The sequence below is a fragment of the Agelaius phoeniceus genome, chromosome 20 (assembly GCF_051311805.1).
Source record: "Agelaius phoeniceus isolate bAgePho1 chromosome 20, bAgePho1.hap1, whole genome shotgun sequence".
NCBI lineage: Eukaryota > Metazoa > Chordata > Aves > Passeriformes > Icteridae > Agelaius > Agelaius phoeniceus.
The window spans coordinates 8,362,648-8,381,661 of record NC_135284.1 but is presented as its reverse complement, the minus strand read 5'-3'; the positions used below and the strand labels follow the sequence as shown (position 1 = coordinate 8,381,661).

General features: G+C 38.0%; 1 protein-coding gene across 6 annotated transcripts in view; it reads right to left on the bottom strand.

Moving 5' to 3' along the window:
* Positions 1-108: 108 nt before the first annotated feature.
* Positions 109-19,014, bottom strand: part of GTF2I (general transcription factor IIi) — a 72,893-nt gene continuing 53,987 nt past the window's right edge. For 5 of the 6 annotated variants that reach the window (XM_077188557.1, XM_054646931.2, XM_077188560.1 and 2 more), the window contains exons 29-47: positions 18,168-18,251; positions 17,296-17,479; positions 16,923-16,981; positions 16,189-16,260; positions 15,475-15,658; positions 14,898-14,956; positions 14,167-14,250; positions 13,583-13,678; positions 11,947-12,012; positions 10,218-10,401; positions 9,323-9,375; positions 8,660-8,767; positions 7,755-7,838; positions 6,766-6,949; positions 5,814-5,842; positions 4,613-4,690; positions 3,239-3,277; positions 2,390-2,461; positions 109-617 (exon numbers count right to left, since the gene is read on the bottom strand). In XM_077188557.1, the coding sequence (XP_077044672.1) occupies positions 2,406-2,461; positions 3,239-3,277; positions 4,613-4,690; positions 5,814-5,842; positions 6,766-6,949; positions 7,755-7,838; positions 8,660-8,767; positions 9,323-9,375; positions 10,218-10,401; positions 11,947-12,012; positions 13,583-13,678; positions 14,167-14,250; positions 14,898-14,956; positions 15,475-15,658; positions 16,189-16,260; positions 16,923-16,981; positions 17,296-17,479; positions 18,168-18,251 (1,703 nt within the window). In that variant the 3' untranslated portion in view covers positions 109-617; positions 2,390-2,405. Of the gene's footprint in view, positions 618-2,389; positions 2,462-3,238; positions 3,278-4,612; positions 4,691-5,813; positions 5,843-6,765; positions 6,950-7,754; positions 7,839-8,659; positions 8,823-9,322; positions 9,376-10,217; positions 10,402-11,946; positions 12,013-13,582; positions 13,679-14,166; positions 14,251-14,897; positions 14,957-15,474; positions 15,659-16,188; positions 16,261-16,922; positions 16,982-17,295; positions 17,480-18,167; positions 18,252-19,014 lie in introns of those variants that run through there. The other variant, XM_077188562.1, reaches the window with a different exon arrangement.

The following is a 19,014-nucleotide window of genomic DNA, read 5'->3' as shown; positions in this document are numbered from 1 at the left end:
TTAACAGAACAAACTGTGATGGGGTTTCATTTCAGTTGGTTCCTAATCCACACACTGGAATATTGACCATTTCACAGTCTACCTCATTAATGCACACTAACCATCAAGTAGATAATTTTATCTTTTATTTAGGAAAAACATATTAATTATGATAGATATAATAGGAAAAATTAATTCAAATATACAGATATTGTTGTCCAATGAGACATTAAAGTAATGGCAGAAAATTAATGTAGAGGGTTTTTTCCTCCAAAGTAAACAAATGAAACTCTTTGCAGGAATTTTTTCATTACAAAAGTTAGGATGCATTCAGGTACAGTGAAATTCAGCTTTATTGGAAAATGTATACAGCCTGAGCTATGTCCCTGTTGATTTTAATCCCTGCCATCTCCCCAGCATTGCTGCATCGAATTTAGTCCTTAAAATATATTCCAAAGTAAACTCATACAATCCAAATCTACAGTCATTATTAGGTCAATTCACAGAACTGCTGAAAAAGTAGACATTTCTATATAATAGTACAAAAGAGTTTGTATAGAAGATACTTCTCTTATACAGTTATATTACACAGCTCTAGACAGGCCGAGCAGGCTCTTCTCAGAACAGGCAGCTTCTGACTGGGTAAGAGAAATGAAAAAATTCAGTTAATTTCATTGAAGTCTTGTGCCTTATTACAACTATGAGCAGTTTGTATTCTTTTTTCCAGTTCTTTAGGCCTAGATTTGTCACCCTGTTCTTACAAAGTTCTTCTAAGCCTTCTGATGTTTACATTTTTGTAATGGAGTTTCTCACACACTTTTCATGTAAATAATGATTGTTTTCCATTCCTTTCTGGAGGAGAGAATTGATGGGCTGTTGGTTTAACCAGTGTGTTTGGAGAGGTGGCAATTTCATCCTCCAATCCATGGTCACTTTTGGAATTCTATAAATATCAAGGTCTGGTAATAACCGTGCCTTTTCTGCCTTGGACACCTCAGCGTGTGAGTGTCATTTATTTTGTGTCCTATTGTGACATAGATTCAGCAAACATGCAGGAACTGAATATTGCTCTCAATAAATATGAGATGAAATGTGTGCTCTAGCAGTCTCTTGTCAGAATTCAGAACAAATATTTATTTTAGGATCAATTCAGTGGATGGCCTAAAGCATCCAAAACTCTGAACTACTGCCGCATCAAATTGTGCAGCCATTGCTCAGACAACATTTTTGTCAATTAAAGGTCACAAGTGAGATGATTTATTATTTCTCACTGCCTGCAGTGTGTCCCATGACAAATCAAAGCTCTTCTTTTAGTACATTTTATCCTGCCACATTCAGTTTTATGACAAATACCTCCCACACAGAGGTGATTGAATAAGAGCACCACTGCTGTCCTGCAGTGCTCAGGGCACAGCTGGGATGCTGGTTTGGCAGTTCCTGCAGCTTTCCACCACATCATTCCATTCTCCTGGGCTGTGTTCATGCTGTACCAAGGCTGTCCCTTGGCTCCAAAAACTCAGCTGGTGCCAGGAATGAAACCCACAGGCTCCAGGCTCCCCCAGCCAATGCTTCATTTAACTTTACACCAATCAAACCAAATTGCTGAAGTATCAAATGCTGCCTAACGAGGAAAAAACTGGGGCTCAGCATTATCAAAAAACTGAAATGGGAAGAAGCACTACCATTTTCTTTGTATGAAGCACAGAGACTCCAGACCATGTGGGTCAGCATTTTAGATTTGGTGATGTGATAGCATAGCTAACATTGCTCTCCACCACCACAAAAATGTAATTTTTAGGAACAAGTGACGTTAAAAACAGAGTAAGAGAAAGATCTGGACATTTGGGCATTATGAAAAGCCTAGTTTAATTTACAAAAGTTTAATTTATGATAAGTAAAGAAAAAAAACTCTTAAAGGAGGTTGGTTTGTCATGACAGTTAATAGTTTTACTGAGTGTCCCAAGCTCAGACAATACTGAGACAATACTCAGACAATCATAGGCAAGAGCTTTCCTGCTCAATTACAATTTGGAAATGTATGTGCATTACCAAGAATAATAATGCTTTTTCACACAACCATGTCAGAGCTTTACATAAACACTGAATTCCCTCAGCTTTCACTTGCTCTGCTTCTGAGATATGTGATTACCATCACACATTTTAGGCTGTATTTTTCTAGGAGTTCCTCACAAATTTGAACACAGTGTGCTTCATATTGTGTTTGGATAAGAAAGTGCAAAGCACCTGAATCTTCTATGTGAGAACTGAGTCACATAAAATAATTCAGAACTAAAGTACTGGCACTTTCTGACATTCAGTATTATACTTCATCTCTCCTTCCCCCAGCCAAAAATATAAAAATATTATTCCTTGATAGGTGTTGACTTCAAGAAACACTAAATTCTCTTACCCAGTATTGATGAGGTCTAGGTCAGGTCTGGATCTTGCTTTATTTGAAACTCTTCTTCTGTTTCTGTGTTATCTGTTAAAAAAGTAGTAGTGAATTAAAAAAGTAGAACTTCCCCACCAATTTTGTTACTGTTTTACTTAAGTCAAATTTATAAAAACATGAAAAGCATTCATTATCTTTTTAAACTAATAATAATAAATAAAATTATATTCACAGCAATCTGATTCTGTGAAAATTACCATTTCTAATAATAATAAATAAAATTATATTCACAGCAATCTGATTCTGTGAAAATTACCATTTCCACTGTAATGTAATGATGATGCTTTTAGAAGGCTTCTCCAGACTAAATGAGTCTGTGATTCTAGCTGAAAAGGACACAGTTCAAGTATATTCTTGGACAATAGGAAAGTTGGATGTTTTCCAGAGTTTAAGTGCTAGAAGAACAACAATTCCCCACTCCCTTGCCCCCAACACAGTGTATCCAAGCCAATGTGGCATTCAGAGTTCCTGATGATGGCAAGCACTCACTTGCATCACTTGTGGAAGCTCCTGCCCTGAATAACAAGATGCATCATTCAGGATATGAAGTCACTCAGAGCCTCAGAGCAAGACTCACCAGCCACAAAGAATTCCTAGACTCCTTTGTACAATTATTACAATAGTAATTTTTGCTGCTAAGTATTCTTCACATGATGCAGCATGGCATTACTAGAAATGAAGAAATGTGCCAGGAACCAGTAAAAGAGCTCTGCTTGATTTTGACTGACCTGACTTTAAAAACAGATGCAACTTTGTTCAGCATTACTTAAAAATATTTCCTGATAGTAACTGAAGACAAACACTTACCTCCTAGAGATACTTCTATCTGGCTTGGTTCAGCTGGCTCTTAAATGAAAAAAAATACAGTCAAATGAATATCAATATATTTTCAACAAGATGAATCAGATTAGGGAAATCAAGTTTTCAGTCAAAAAAGCAACTCATTTTTCTTAAAACAATCAGACTCATATCTCTGCCTGAGATAAATTTGTGTAGCTTTCTATAGTCTGCAACAAAATAGAAAATATCCCCAAACATTTATTACATTTAACCATGTAACACTTTCTCTTCTAGGAATGGCTCACTGTGGCTGACATATCACCAAGACCCAGAACAGCACAATGTGCATTTGCACAGAATACACCAAATTTGGAACAGCTTAAAGAGAGAGTCACCACTTCCCCTAAGCATTGTCTGTGATGGCAAGTGTGTGTACTTTGGGGCACAGTGGGAAGGTGCATAATAAAGGACCAGTATGCTTTAATTCCATGCTGAGTTTTCTACAATCTCTGCATGGATTGTAGATGAACATGTTCTGGGAAAACCATTTAACCTTTTTAACACTGCAGATGTTAAGGACCAAGAGACTGCAGCAAGCTCCCAAACCTCCAGCAGCTGATCTCCTCCCTCCCACACCTCCACATGGAAACAGAGGAACCAGCAGTTTCCTTTCTAATAATTTTCATCATACAAGTGTCCCTTACTATTAAAATGTTTATCAGATGTTTTCTCTTGGTTTCCCAGCTCCTTTGTGTAATAATCCATTCAGTCAATTGCAAAAGTTTTCCCCACATTACACCAACTCAGCATACACATTTTTAAAAGGTATATGGACATTTAAAAGCTGTATTGGATCAAAGTGAAGTTGCCCAACCACATTTCCTTTAGTTAATTCACAGCCCAAAGCTAAGTTTTCTGTTCAGACTGAGCCAGGAGATGTGTGTGCAGTCCCAGATGCAGTCCAGCAGGAGCTGCAGAGCTTGGCACAAACTCCACCCAGACCCCTCTGCCAGCTGTGAAGGCAAACTTCAGTTGGCTGTACATGCAGACATGCCCACATCTGAGTTAAGGAGACATTAATAAATGGATGCTGAATTGTCTGTACACATTGCCCCCACTAATCCTTCTTTCCAGCTCACTCATCATCTGTAAAAATCAAATCAAGGAACACACCAATGACACAGCTTGAAGAAAGGAGAATCACTTTCCACTAATGTTTGACAGCTAATAAAGTTATTTAAAGTTTAACAGTTATGAAAGTTAACAGCTATTCATTTCTCAGAATGAAATGGCTCATCATGAACCCCTGACACACAGGACATGAGTGCTAATGACATCTCCCAGGATGCAGAACCCCATTCCCCACCCTCCTGCAAGGACCCGTGTCCCACTCTGCATCACCTGGTAGTACTGCTGTGGTAGGGGCTGCTGCTGCTGCTGCTGGTGATTCTGCTTGTGCTTCAGCTTCTTCTAGCAGCTCTAAGATGAAACATGATCATTGTTTTACTTCACAATGGAAATGGTTCACATGCAACACAAGAAAAACCTTTGAATCTGCAAACCCTCAAACTTCTCACATGAACAGGTCACTAACACTGTGACTGAGATGCAGCTCAATTCCTTCTGCTACAGGAAAAACATTTCTTGTCTTGCCTGCAAGCACCAAAACTTTCCTCTTAAGTTTCCACATGTTCTTTAGGTGAAGAATAAATAATAAATAATATATTAGAAATAATACTTATAAGCAGTTGGCTCAGAGACTGTCACTTGTTCACCTTGGTATCCATCAGTATAAGATCGTTTTGATCATAATTAGTGAGCCTGTCACTCATTCACCTTGGTATCCATCAGTATATATAATATTATATATATATAGTATATATAAATAATTATAATCATTTTGATCATAATTAGTGGACACAGGTAATGCCCAAAGCTCATGTGGTCCATGGCCAATCTGCTCCCCCAGTCCCAACACACATTGACAACTTATGCTGAACTCACAACAGCTCAATGGATTCTTTCATTTCTAACTAAATTCTCTGGAAATACCATTCCACAATTATTTTAGCAACCAAAACACTATACCTTTCCTTCCCACTACCCCAAACAATTTCATTGTGAGGGCCAAATTGGCCATAGCACTTCAGTTAACTACAGTCTGCCTCTCTAAAAAGTTATAGTTTCAGCAGAATGCAGAATTTTTCACTGGAACAAGGTTGTGCAGCTACTGGAAAGCTCTTAGTAACTGCTACTGGGATGGATTTAAATCTACAACACAGCAACTCTCATGTAAGTGTGCTGCTCAATCAGGATCCTAAATTTCTTTGGGACTCTGCAGCTGAAAAATACAAAATCAGAGTCTTGCATTTTCATATCAAGCCAATGCTAATCTTGTGCTGTTTAAATGTAAATTTATCCCCCTGCCCTCAAGTTAACTGTTCATCCATGTTTAGTCAGGAAATCTTAATGAGAAATACACAGGCAAAATTATACAGAGACCTTAATAATTTGGGGCCTCTGCCACTAAGACACAATGTAGAAAATGAATCTTGGTAGGTTAAAAAAATGCATTTGTCATCAGTGTCTCATAAATACTCACGATTGTTAATCACAAGTCCTGGAAATGGCCTGGAAAAAAATAGAAAAATTACTGATTCTGAAATGTACCACATGGTGATTGCTCCCAATGTAACCTCCCCACACCCTCTATAACACAGGTCATGCTAAAACATGAAAAGAAAGGCAAGTAAAACAAAGGAATAGCAGCTCTTGGGCACTTTGGTTCTTCAAAACCAGGATTTGAAAAGTAACAGGTATGGAAGAGCTAAACCCTTCCCTTGGTCACTGCTACTTGGCAAGGAATCACCTCTTCTTCAGGGTTCAATTCAAAAACACATCAAAGTCCTTTTGGTCAGAATATGTCATGATGAAGGGGTGAGAACTCAGATTCCTTAGTAAAATCTAAGAAATTTCTCTCTCTAAAGAGAAATGTAAGCTTTTAAACTCCTGTGAAGTCATCTGTGATTTGAGAAGTTGCAAAAAATGATCAATTTTATATTTTCAGCTCCTCCTTAGAATGATTCAAAGTTTGATCTGTTCTGCTTCAATGCATACAAATTAACATTGAATATGTGTGTGTGTGTCTATGGAGATATACAGATACAAATGAAATTCCCTTATACTATAATTGAACAATATTGTATTTTAAAATATACAAGTCCAATGAGCTTTGGACTTGTTTCAAAACTTGATATTATGACTGGGAGAGCAAGGCCCAGAAAACTACAGGACTTTTTAGCATATTATGATTAGATTTGAACTCAAAAGATAGCTTGCTGTAATATGCAGTATTGGTAAAATGCCTTTTGTCATACCAAATTGGACATGTCCTCCTTCATTCATGCTGGGAACATCTGGGCTTCATTTGACCTGATATATTGTTATCCAAAAAGAGCCAACCTCTATTTAAAGATGCACTACAATTTCTATTCTCTCACATTTATTCCAGCTATGGGATTGTACTCATAATCTAATTAATGGCAACTACATACTTAATGACAGTGAACTTGATGAACTCTGCTGAATCCAAAATCTTCCTCATTGAGCTGAGTTCCAGATAACTGGGTGCTTTAAATGCCACACCTGGAGGCAATCCATCCACCAACACACAGCCAGGGTTGTTAGTGATTTTTCTGTAGGGAACTTTCACAGGAAAATTCATACCAGTGGCTTCACCTAAGTGAGAGAGGTCATGTTTATTTTCAAACCCACAGTATTTATGACTACACTGAAGAAAAAGTCCTCAGATAATTAAGAAACAAAATTTAAACCAATGCTTTTTATCAGATCTGAAACTCTGAAAATTCACTTGACAATGAAACAATTACAGTGTTAGAAATGAGGTTCTGGATTCCACCATGAACATTACCATGAGAGCATTAGTGACAGCCCCAACTCTGACAGTTCAGCCTATGGAGAACACAGATTCTGCTCTTACAGAACAGGATATTAAAGGAGATAGCTGCATGAAGAGAAAAAAAAAACCCTTCCTGCAATGGTATGAAAAGCAATCCAATGCAGCACAAGTGAAGGAATTTCAGATTAGGAGACCCAACTCACTGCTACTGTACAATGCAAAGTAAAAAAACCAAACAAAACAACACACAGCAAAAGGTTAAACTCAATTTTTAAAATTACTCTAATCCCAAGTATTAAGCGGTCAGGATTATGAAGCCCTGAGAAGAACCATGGACTGCCAGCAAAATAAATACTTCATCCATGTTGACACAGAAAAAAGGAAAATGGAAGGAGAACCATGAAGCAATCCAGACCCTTAGGACTTTGCTTAAAACACCAAACTATCTACATCACTTACAAAATATTCTTTTTGGAGTCAAAGCACAACATTCATATACAATTCTCAAATTTTAATAACCATATATGTAATTCACTGTGAGTGAATATTCATTCACTAACTGCAGGATGAACAACACTGATTGCATTCACACCTATATAAAAATGGGCAGTAAGAAGCAATTACCAAATTTCTGGCTAAAAAGATCATTTACTTGCTCTCTCAATTGTCTGGCATTTTCTGCTTTTGGCAGTCGCTCATTTTCATCATCTGCAAGAAATTGTGAGAACAGGATGAGAATTAAGCAGAGATTTCCCCCCCTGAAGCTTGTTTATTCCTGCATGTTTACTCAAAGCAGGTACACTCAAGAGCTTCTAAAGGGACTGTGTTTGTTCCTCATTTTAGTAGTAACACCAAATTGTAAAAACACACACAAATAGATGGTTGCTAAGAAATTAGAGGATACTAGAATGGTTTGGTTTGGAAGAGACCTTAAAGATCATCCAGTTCCAAACCCCTGCCATGGGCAGGGACACCTTCCACTAGACCAGGTTGCTCCAAGCCCCACTCAAGCTGGCCCTGAACACTTCCAGGGATGAATCCAGAAATGTCTGGAGATGATTTTGTAAAGTAATTTAAACCAACAAATTGTATTTTATTTTCTTATGGAACATAGAATGGTATGTAAAGGTAAAAGCAAAGTGATCATTCAGTAGATGGCCATAGCAGGCAACAAAAAAAGCAGTAATTGGTGTTAAGACAAAGCAGCTCAGCCTGCAAGGTCATTCAATTCAGTTCAGTACTGACATCTGGAAGTTGCCAAGAACTGCAAGTCAATATTTCATTTATTGCATCATAAAAATGTGGATACTTCTCAACAGGTGGTTGGACTAAGAATATTCTAGAGATGTCACTGATGAGATATTGATGAGTGTTAGATAATATTTAACATCTCAGCAAAACCAAAAGGTAACTTATGTTCTTTCTTGACTGTACTTGTATTTCTGACTGTAGGAAAATATCAAACTAAGCAGATATCATGAAGAATGTAAGCACAAGCATTATGATGTGAAACCAGGCAGTATACACACCTTTTATGGTTACTTTAACAATGTTTAGGTCTTCAGCACTTTCAGCTGTTTTCACTGTGTTTTTTGTGGTCCTTGCTGTATTGGCATTACTGGAGGAATTATTTTTTCCTAAGAGGATTAATTTAGAAAACATTTATAGAGAGCTCAAAATCTTCAGTCTCATCTATAAAGAAAATATTGCAAAACAACAAATATTGGCTAAGTTTTCAAAGAGGACCTAGTTTCAGTTTCAAAATGGGAGCATTTATTCCATGACCTACCTGCCTGACACAATTTCCTACTGGCTATTTGTACTCCTGTCTCTGGTGCCTGTGTCATTTAGATGATCTACATACCAGGAGCAAATAATTTATCTCTAGACCTGAATAACTCCTTGAATCCTACATTACTGGCTACATTTTGATGGAATGTAGTAAAGAATACATTAAAGGCACAATTATTTGTGAATAACTTCAAAAAATTAATACTGCCTTGTTAGAGCTATATTTAAACTGTAACTGGTGCTTTTCCCATCTTAAAAACAAACAAACAAGCAAGCAAACCAAGCAACTGCAATGTAGAATAAATCTTTCAGGAATGTATTAACACTATGCTGCTCTCATAATTAATATTTAACCCTTGAAATAAACTTTATCTGGAAAGTTAAGCAGTTGCAAAACTCACCTTGGGAGCTTCTACCAGAATTTCCTTTGATAGCTGCCTCAAACACCTCAGGCCTGCAAACAGATTGAACCTTTTACATACAATAATAGAATTATATAACATCAACATTAAAGAAAATCCCATTTTCTAAAATGGGAACTAAGTGATATCCTCTCAGCCAAACAGACAGTCAAGAATGCAGTGACTGAGAGGCTCCATAACTTCCCAGAATCACAGAATCTAAGACTGGTTTGGGTTGGAAAGAACCTAAAACCTTGCACCTGCCAGGAGCAGGGACACTTTCTAAAGACCAGGTTGCTCAAAACCCCATCCAACCTGGCCTTGAACACTTCCAGGGCTGGGGCAGCCACAACTTCTCTGGGCAACACCCTCCCAGTGTAAATTCCTTCCAAACATTTAATTTTACCCTGCTCTCTGTCAGTTTAAAGCCATTCTCCCTTGTTCTATCACTATCTGTCCTTGTAATTTCTCTTGCCACTGTTTCTGCACTGGCACAGGAATATCTAAACCTGTTCTAGGAAAAAGAAAGAAAATTCTTACAGCTCTCATTAAAATAATCTCCACTCCTCAGCTCCCAATACACAACCAGCAAAGTTTATGAGTAGCCCATAAGTGCTCCTTGCAGTAGGAACTAAACCAGTGATGTAATAATTGTGATAGAATAAGAAATATGCACTTGCTCTTTCTCTCACAACAAAGTCTAAGAATCTGTCAGAACAAAGAGATTATTCTATCTTGTTCCACTTGCACAAGAGCTTTCTGATCATTTCCTCAAGAAAAATATTCCAGTGTGTATTTTATAGAGTAATTTAGCAACTTGGCAACACAACTTCATTTTTCGGTCTACATTTCAATTCTCATAGAACAGATTATCAAAGACGTACGGGAGCCTTACTTTTTAATAATAAATTTTATTTTAGATCTATTCCTCAGGAGCTTCTCTAGTCTGGGAATCCCAAAGGTGGTAGGCTGGCGGAAGGGCACCCCCTCAGGCAATCCTTCCACGTGGAAATCCTCAGGGTAGGCATCAAACAGTGCATATGGCACCTTCACTGGCCCACTGCGGCCCAGAGCTTCTCCTGAAATGCACCAGAGCAATAAGGCACAGTGAGGCAACTGATGTGAACAGAAATAGAATGTATAGAAATACCTCTGCTATAAATGGAATAGAGTAGTTGGCACATCCATACTCAATTAGGTAAAACCAGCAGGCTTTGCCTTTTTTGGTGACAGCTATGAGTATGCAGGGAGAAAATGAACAGTTTCAAACTTAACTCATTCTGCTGCAGTAAATCTCACCATAATTTGCTGAAAATTTGTGATTTGCATCCAGCTCATGCCACTGTCTTGGTCTGCATGCATGACTGTCCTATCTGTATGGCACTTTTGTCTTGGGCTGCAAATGCAAGATGTGGCTGGGGCTGTGTGTTCTGTCCCCATGTGTCAGAGCTGGGGCAGTTCTCTGCTGTTCTTGGGGCAGTTTTTTCTTGATCTCTCCCCCAGCCAATCCTCCCTGCAGGAGATCTCTGCTGTCCATGGCCACTGAGTGTCCCTGCAGGGCTGATCCAATTCCAGCATCCCATGGGGAGATGCTGCATTGCCCAGGGCAGGAGCCAAGCATTCCTACCTGGATCCAATGGGAGCCTGGCACAGCCCAGCAGCCTTTGCCCAGGGCATTGCCAGAGGAGCAGCTTCTGCTGCCCTGCATGGCCAGAGGGAGCCCAGGCCCATCTGCAGCAGCCCTGGAGCTGCAGAGGAAAACTCCCCCCTTGTGCAGGATCCCTGCTCCAGCAGAGCCACAGCTGGCACTGCAGGAGGGCTGAGCCCCCATGGGATGGGGCTGTGCCACCCCCTGACACACAGGGGACAGGGACTGCTCTCACTCTGCCAGTGCTGTTTTGTATTACTGCATTTTTATTTTGAGTTTTCCTAGTAAAGAACTGTTATTCCTAATCCCATATCTTTGCCTGAGAGCCCCATAATTCAAAATTATAATAATTCAGAGGGAGGGGTTTTACATTTTCCATTTCAAGGGAGGTTCCTGCCTTCCTTAGCAGACACCTGGCTTTTCAAATCAAGACATACTTTGTTGAAGGCAATGCATTCTGCCTCTCTCTCTTCTAGAGAACAGCACCAAGCACAGGTGAGATTTGTGCTCTTGTTCAAGAATCCACACTCAGAAGGGTAAGGAGAAGCCTTACTCTTACTTCCCAAAGTCACTAGTTTCCAAACAGCCTGCACTAGAAGAAGTGTTGGAATATAATGGAGCAATTTCTCCAGATACCACCCACAGCCTGTTTTCAGTCATGCAGAGTCATACCAAGTCCATTTACAAGCAGAGAGATGACAGCTCAAAAGGATGTGCCAGTGTGTGAAATCACTCTGTGGCTCATTTAAAAAATTGTAATCCAACTACAACTTCTCCATTTTCAAACCCAAGTCAAATAATAAGTGGAAATGTGACACTGGATTGCAAGCACATGAGAATGAACCCAGATGGGAAACTCTAAGGTACACAAGGATTGCAGGACCTCTGGAATAAACATATGAACACCTCTCATACATTCATCTAACTGCATGTTCATAAGAAAGGCATCTCAGTAATAAAGAATCAATAAACATACCACATTTTTCATTAAACATATTTTCTACTTTGTCCTTCAAGTCATTGATTTTGGCATTCCACAGCTCTGCCAGGAAGAAATTGGAAGAATTAGAACAACACTCACACAAAGAATCAGTCTTTGAATAACATTTTAACAAATCTTAAAGAAATTATTATGTTTGATAACCAATTTACTATGGCAGCAAAAATGTGCAAAATGGCTTTCATTCTGCAAAACTATATCCACATCCATCCTTATTTCCCTGAAGCTTTGAAAGATACTGTAACTAAATAAAGCAAAGGTGATTAAAAGTGAAATTAATCCAAGAGTGATCCAAATTAACTATTAGATGGTAGGAAATTTACTCATCTGAACCAGCACTCAGAACAGTGGCACAAAGTTCCTCATGTGTCCAGTGATACAGCCCTGAAACATTTGCCTCTCTCCTGAGAACTTTAATCTCTAGCACAGTTTCTACTTCAGTGGTGAGATTAAATATCCATTTAATTCAAGCATTTTGTTTCTGACAGCCATCAGAGCAATTTCTACACCAGTTTACTTGTGGCTGCACTAAGTGGGCCATGGCTGGTCTACAAAACTAAAACCTCAGTCTAAAGCTTAAAAAAGTTGCAGATTTAAAAAAAAAAAAAAAACAACTAGGTCTAACAAGCAATAAAAGTCCAAGAAAACTGTACACAACTCTGAATATGACTACAACCCGTGCTAGATCAGTATCTCATTAGTTCTCAATTGGCTTGGCAGGAGTGAATAATTCCTTTCTTATAGGTTTTTTGACCATACAGCTATAAAGAAAGTATAGGGGACAGAAAAAGATAAAGCAAATAACAGCAAATTCCTACACAAATGTAAGCAAATAAACTCAGAATCTAAGTATGCTAAAAAAAAGATTTACTGAGACTTAGAACTCCTTACAGTTACTTTGAATGCAGTCACTGACCTCACTTCACAACAAAGAATTTTTTGGATTACAAATTGACCCTGCTTTCAATACTGAGATTTCTGTTCAGAGCACTGCACTAACAGGCCTGGGTCTCCATGGCCAGAAATTCATGGCCTATATTGATGAACACAACTGCCTGGCTTTCAGTCCTGCCCAGCTTTTCCTCTACTGATCTTCCAGAACTGGAGAGGTCAATCATGGCAGTCATGCACAATCAGCTCTGACAGGTCATAGCTCACTAATGTTAGTTCAAATCCTTCCTGGTCCCTACATCCCACCTGGTATCTCTGCACAGGGATGTCAACATTTCAAATTTGTAGAGGGCTTAAGAAATTCATGCTCATTTCAGCTGGGTTTATGCACTTGGTTGTACTTTGCACCAGAAAAGTCCTTCAAGGGTCTGCAGCATTGTGCAGTAACAGAGCAGCAAAAATCAAAAACTGCCTCTGCACCTGAATCAATAATATCTAATGGATCTGGGCTGCATTTGTGCAGCATGCTCCACATATCATCCAGGATTTCTCTACTGCAGATTACTACACATAATGAAGAACTGAATGTACACAAAAGGGAGGACTTCAGTCACTCACTAACTGTACATCAGAACACGAACTCAAAATATCTGATATGTAATCCAGGTGTTCCACATCAACATTAAAGGAATGCATCTGTGCTAATTTCCCCAACACTTACCAAAAGAAAAGTCTTTTCCTTGTTGCTTTGAATTTGCATTGGAGCCATTGGGATCAGAATTAGTTTCTGCATTTGTGGTTTGGTCTTTTTTAGGACCTATGAAGAGACATTACATATATAAGGTAGAGAGCAGAAACAAGACATCATACAAAAAGAACAATGCATCAAACTGGATTACTAGAGAAATCTTCAATTCTGAATCAAGAATAGAATTTTAAAAAAGCCTTTAGGAAGTTCTAGAGCTGTATTTAAGCATTTAATGCTACTGACCACATCTGTGATCTCTCTGCTCAGGACTACATCAGTTTCCACATCTCTACTTGGAATAATGGGCCCAGCAAGCTGTCAAACTGCAACATTTTACCTAAGCATCATCTACACAGTATCCACTTTGTTTCAGAAATGAAAAAAGTTATAAAGTTATATAAAGTTATAAAGTTATTTTATACTGAAGTGTATCTGGAGCCCTCAAGAGTTTGCTACATGAGGTGTACGTTCCTTATGGGCTATGAAAGCTTTGAAGAACAGAAAATATAGAAGAATATAATAAAAGAACTTCAGAAGAGTATTTATTTCTTCCATACTCTCTTCAATAGTAACTTCAATCTCTGGAACACTTGAATTTTCTGAAGAACTTCGTGACCTTTTGGAAGTCCTTGGGCCAGTTCCTGGAAGCCAAAAGAACACAAGGTGTGAAGCACAAATTCTGTACACCTAATAAAAGAACAGCTGTATTCTAAGAATTCTAACAGACTGAACTAAGTAGAGTCTGCACAATAAAACCTGAACAACACAGTGATGCTCACAATCTTAAAAAGTAGGTTTAGTGCTCTTGAAAAAGACACATCTAGATTTTCCATTAATTCCGAACAAAAGACTTTCTTTTTTCTAAGTGTGAAGGAGAGTTTTGGTACTTTTTATTATCTAAAATCCCAAAAAATTAGTAACATCTGAATTTTCTACAGACAAAAGATTCTTTTATGCTTTTCTTATAAACACCATTATTATTTACCGCAGTTCACAGCTCTCAGTTTAAAATGGTTGAAGCCATTAAAAGTGAAATAGAAGTTGTCAAAATTGAGTAAATTCCATTCTTTGTACTAGAATAGTTAAGTAGAAAAGCAGATACATTTATGGTTTCAATGTCTTTCTCAAATAATAGCAGATTTAGAGGCCACTATGCTAGATCATCTTAAATAATGCCTTTTATTTACAACACCTGCATTTTTCAACCACAAAGATCTCTCAGTCTGCTAGGGAAGCAGAAAGGAAGTATTTACAAATGGATGGCAGCAAATAATATTTAATTCTTTACCTTTTTTCTTTAATTTACTAGCCAGTCTTAGAGGCAAATGGGAAATGATAAGATCAGGCCTGGAAGTTGAACAGAACAAATCCAATCAATTGCAAGACAAGTCATACAGCAAAAAGTTACCAATTTCTTGGAATTCAGTTGAGTTCCAATTCACATAACATCAGTTCTCTACAAGGAAATTCTGTTAGAAGCATGGTTGACTCTCCATCTACTATAACCACAAAAAAATAGAAAACATAAAGCTGTATTTTCTATTCTGCAATTTTCTTCTGGGTTTACTTCAAGCAAAGAAAAATAGAGAAAAAGGGAAAAAAAAAAAAGAAGGAACAAAGCTTCCAGGTACAAGACCATTTTCCCTCTCAATTCTTGATGCATGAAACACACAATTTATACATCTACAGAAATTGAATGAGGAATGTATGTCCTTGTATGAGATAAATCCTATGTGCAAAATATTCTTTGTGTTTCATGGAAGCAGAGCTTAGGTAGCATTGAAAGCCTAAAGTTGCTGGGAATGAAGTCAAGTAACTTCAAAATCAGAGGATATAATATAAAAATAACTGGATGACAAACTTACTTCTTAATAATAAATTTGATTTTGTTACTGGCACGGATGATCCTCTCGAGGCGCGGGATTCCAAACCACGTGGGGCTCCGGAAGGGGACTCCTTCTGGCAAACCTTCCACCACCAAGGAGTCAGGGTTTGACTCAAACACAGAATAGGGAACTTTCACTGACTCTGAAACCCCCAGAGCTTCGGCTGAAAATAAAGATTCAATCATGTATTACAAACTTCAATGGGTGGAATTTTATCTCAATTCCAAGATTGAGATAAAATTTTAAGATTTTAAGAATCTTGTCTTACAGAAGCTCTGCTACTCAAAGCTAACAAGCCTCCTGAAAAATTAGAAATATTTAAATATATTTGAAGAGATTACCTATTATTTTTTGTGGAGTAACTGGAAATGGGAACTTGACCCACCCTGTTACAGATAATATCTAATGTAGGCCTACAGTGTCTAATGTTTTATTCTGAGAAGTTCTTTTAATCCAAAAGCTTTTGTGCAATCATCTCGTCACACAACTGGAAAAATAATAGCTTAGGATGCTGTTATAAAAACATTTATGTCAGTTACAGGAAAGAGTAAGTAAAACATAGGTAAGAGGAGTCAAGATTTCCATATCTGCCCTAGTATACTTCTGATGCCTAAGTAAATACTGTAATATTTAAGCAGAGGAGTTTTAAAATGCAGCAGCGTTGCAGAACAGTTCATTTAGCACTTAACTTACCAAACTTCACACTAAATATATCTTCTACTTGCTTTCTTAGCTTTGTGATCTTGGAATTCCAATCTTCTCTCCCTGAAAACCAGAAACAGGTGTCAGAGAATCACCCAGCTCTGGATACAGAGGTACATTTGAACATACTTCTTTCAACATAGGAACATGAAAACTAACAACACAATTACATCTGATTAGACAGGGACACACAATGAGTAATGATTATTTATAGCAGCTTAAATGATACACCTAATTTCCTCTACATAATGAAAAATCTATTTAAATGTAGTTCTGAATTTCAAGCACTGACTCTAGCAGAACAACTTGTTCTTTAGAGCCTTCAGATGCAGGAAGAAATTATTTTAGTGGTTCTCCCTGTTAAAGGCACGTCATGCTTTGAAGAAACCCCTACAATTCCTTACCAACAGAGGCCTGAAAGAGCTCAGGGTCCCCTGTGAAATCCCAAGGCACTCCAGACCTTTGATTCAGGCCAGGACAGTAACTCCAGTTCTCTGGGACTCTGAAGGTGACCCAGGCTGGTTATTCAAAGGCAGCTGGGACTGCATCAGGATTTCACAATCCATCCACATCCACAGCAATCAGTTCATTCCTTCCAACCCTCACAAAGAATATGCCAGCACACTCATCACACATGGGTTCCTTCTTGAAAAATGCTGCATTGATCTAGATGTGTTTCCCCATCAAACCCTTCTACTCCCACTTGGAGACAGCCCCTGTCTTACCTTGAGGGTTTGACCTGTGCTGGGTACCTTCGTTTGAAACATGATTTAGCAGCTCTGGCCTGCAACCAGGACACAAAAAATCTGCTTATTCTTGTCATAAAATAAATACCACTACCTATTATGACATTAATTGAAGAATTTGAATTTTTCTATTATGTTTTTCACACTTGTCAACATGTTAACAGATATGCAAAACATATTCTGTAATATATGTCTGGATTGCAAATGCTCACTTTAGGATGCAGAATATTCAATTTGCCTATTTGGTAATTAGAGATTAAATGCTTCATGACTTAATGAAACCAAGTGCTTGATTACACATAGAGTGTTTGTTTGGACTCTTTCTTAAAAACCCCTCCATGTTTAGACTTACCTTTTGATCACAAATTTTATTTTGTGGCCCACTTGAATTATTTGTTCAAGGCAAGGGATTCCATACCAGGAGGGACTCCTAAAGGGGATGTTCTCTGGCAGCCCTTCAACGTAGAGGTCAGTTGGATAAACTTCAAATTTCTTGTATGGAACAGCTCTGGGGTCTTTGCTCCCCAAAGCCTTGGCTGTAGGAACAAAAGACATCCAGTCACTGGACAGATTGGCCAAGCAGCCTTTATTAAAAGCTACCTGATACCAATTCCTCAGGCTGTTGCAACTGTGCTCTTAAAATGTGGAACAATGCAGGACATCTAAATCCAACAAAACACAAGTCTCTGCATGTAAAAAATGTAAAAAATTTGCCATATTTTATGATGTTGCTGTTGGGCAGTCACAATACCAATATGCTTACTGGGGCATAATACATTTGTTTTATCCAAAGTTGTTAATCTGTTAGAGAGTATCATAAAAAAATTTATTCCAGGTCTTATGAAGTTGACTTTTTTTTTCATATTGGACAGAACATAAAAATTCACCCAACAATGTTTTAATACTAATTATGATGATATTGCAGTGGATATAAGTAAACAGCTGTTTCACCATCAAAGGAAAAAATCCAAACAGGAAGGAATCAAGAGCAATCAGAAGAGCAGCATGTGTAAGATTTAAAATTCTTTTTAAACTATGAATTTACCTTGTATGAGCAGTAAACTAAAACATTCTTTTTCACTGAACTTCCAGAATTTTAAATACTTGGAAAAAAAAAAAAATCTGAACAAGGGTCTCATTCATGCAGACATTCAAAGGAAGGAATGAAAGCAATACAAGAAATACAAAGCCATGCAGAAAAGAAGATAATAATACTGTACTTACCATACATTTTACAGAAAAGTTGATCTACCATCTTTCTCAGTTTGGTGACTCTGGAATGCCAGTCCTCTTTCGCTGTGTTTGAGACTGGCACAGAACAAAACCAACATTCCTTAATTATATTGGTTATATTTTCAGTTGTTCCGTTTATACAATGCATAATCATCCTGCATTTTCAGGTAACACATAAATGCTGTATGTAAGAAGTATGGATTCAATGTGGAACTGGAAAAAATGACCATAAAATAATGACAGAATATTAAAACTGACAAAACTCCACTGAACCAGTGACATTACTCTTGCTACAAAATACACACAATGTTTTGACCTGAAGAGCTGCAATACTTTGATCATCCACCTCCAAACTGCAGATTCTACTTGGAGATGGAAATAGTTTTTCAATGGTTTCATTTACTGAAGCATTTGTTGATATTCAGTGCTGAATTAGGCATGCATATGGGATGAAAATTTGCTTTTAAGGGATCAAAGGACATATAATTCCAATCACTTTGCTCCTGAATATGTCTTTGTGACTAACAAGTGAAGCTTCCCAGTCTCAAAGAAGACATTGGCCTGCTTACACACCATGGGTTCAGTCAGAATGCAAAAGCAATGACTTGTGTTCCATATTTGCACCAGACTGGGCTATCAGCATCAGCACCAGCTGACACTTCCTGAGATCCAACTGGTCTGTCTTGCAGCCACTATCAGTCTTCTGAGAGTTTCAGAACTGAGGCCATTGCACAAAACCTTCCTGACCAGCCTGCTTCCCAAAGGAATGCAAATGAAAATCATCTTTTCCTCTGCCAGTCAAACTACAGATCTATACTCATGTACAATACTACACAAT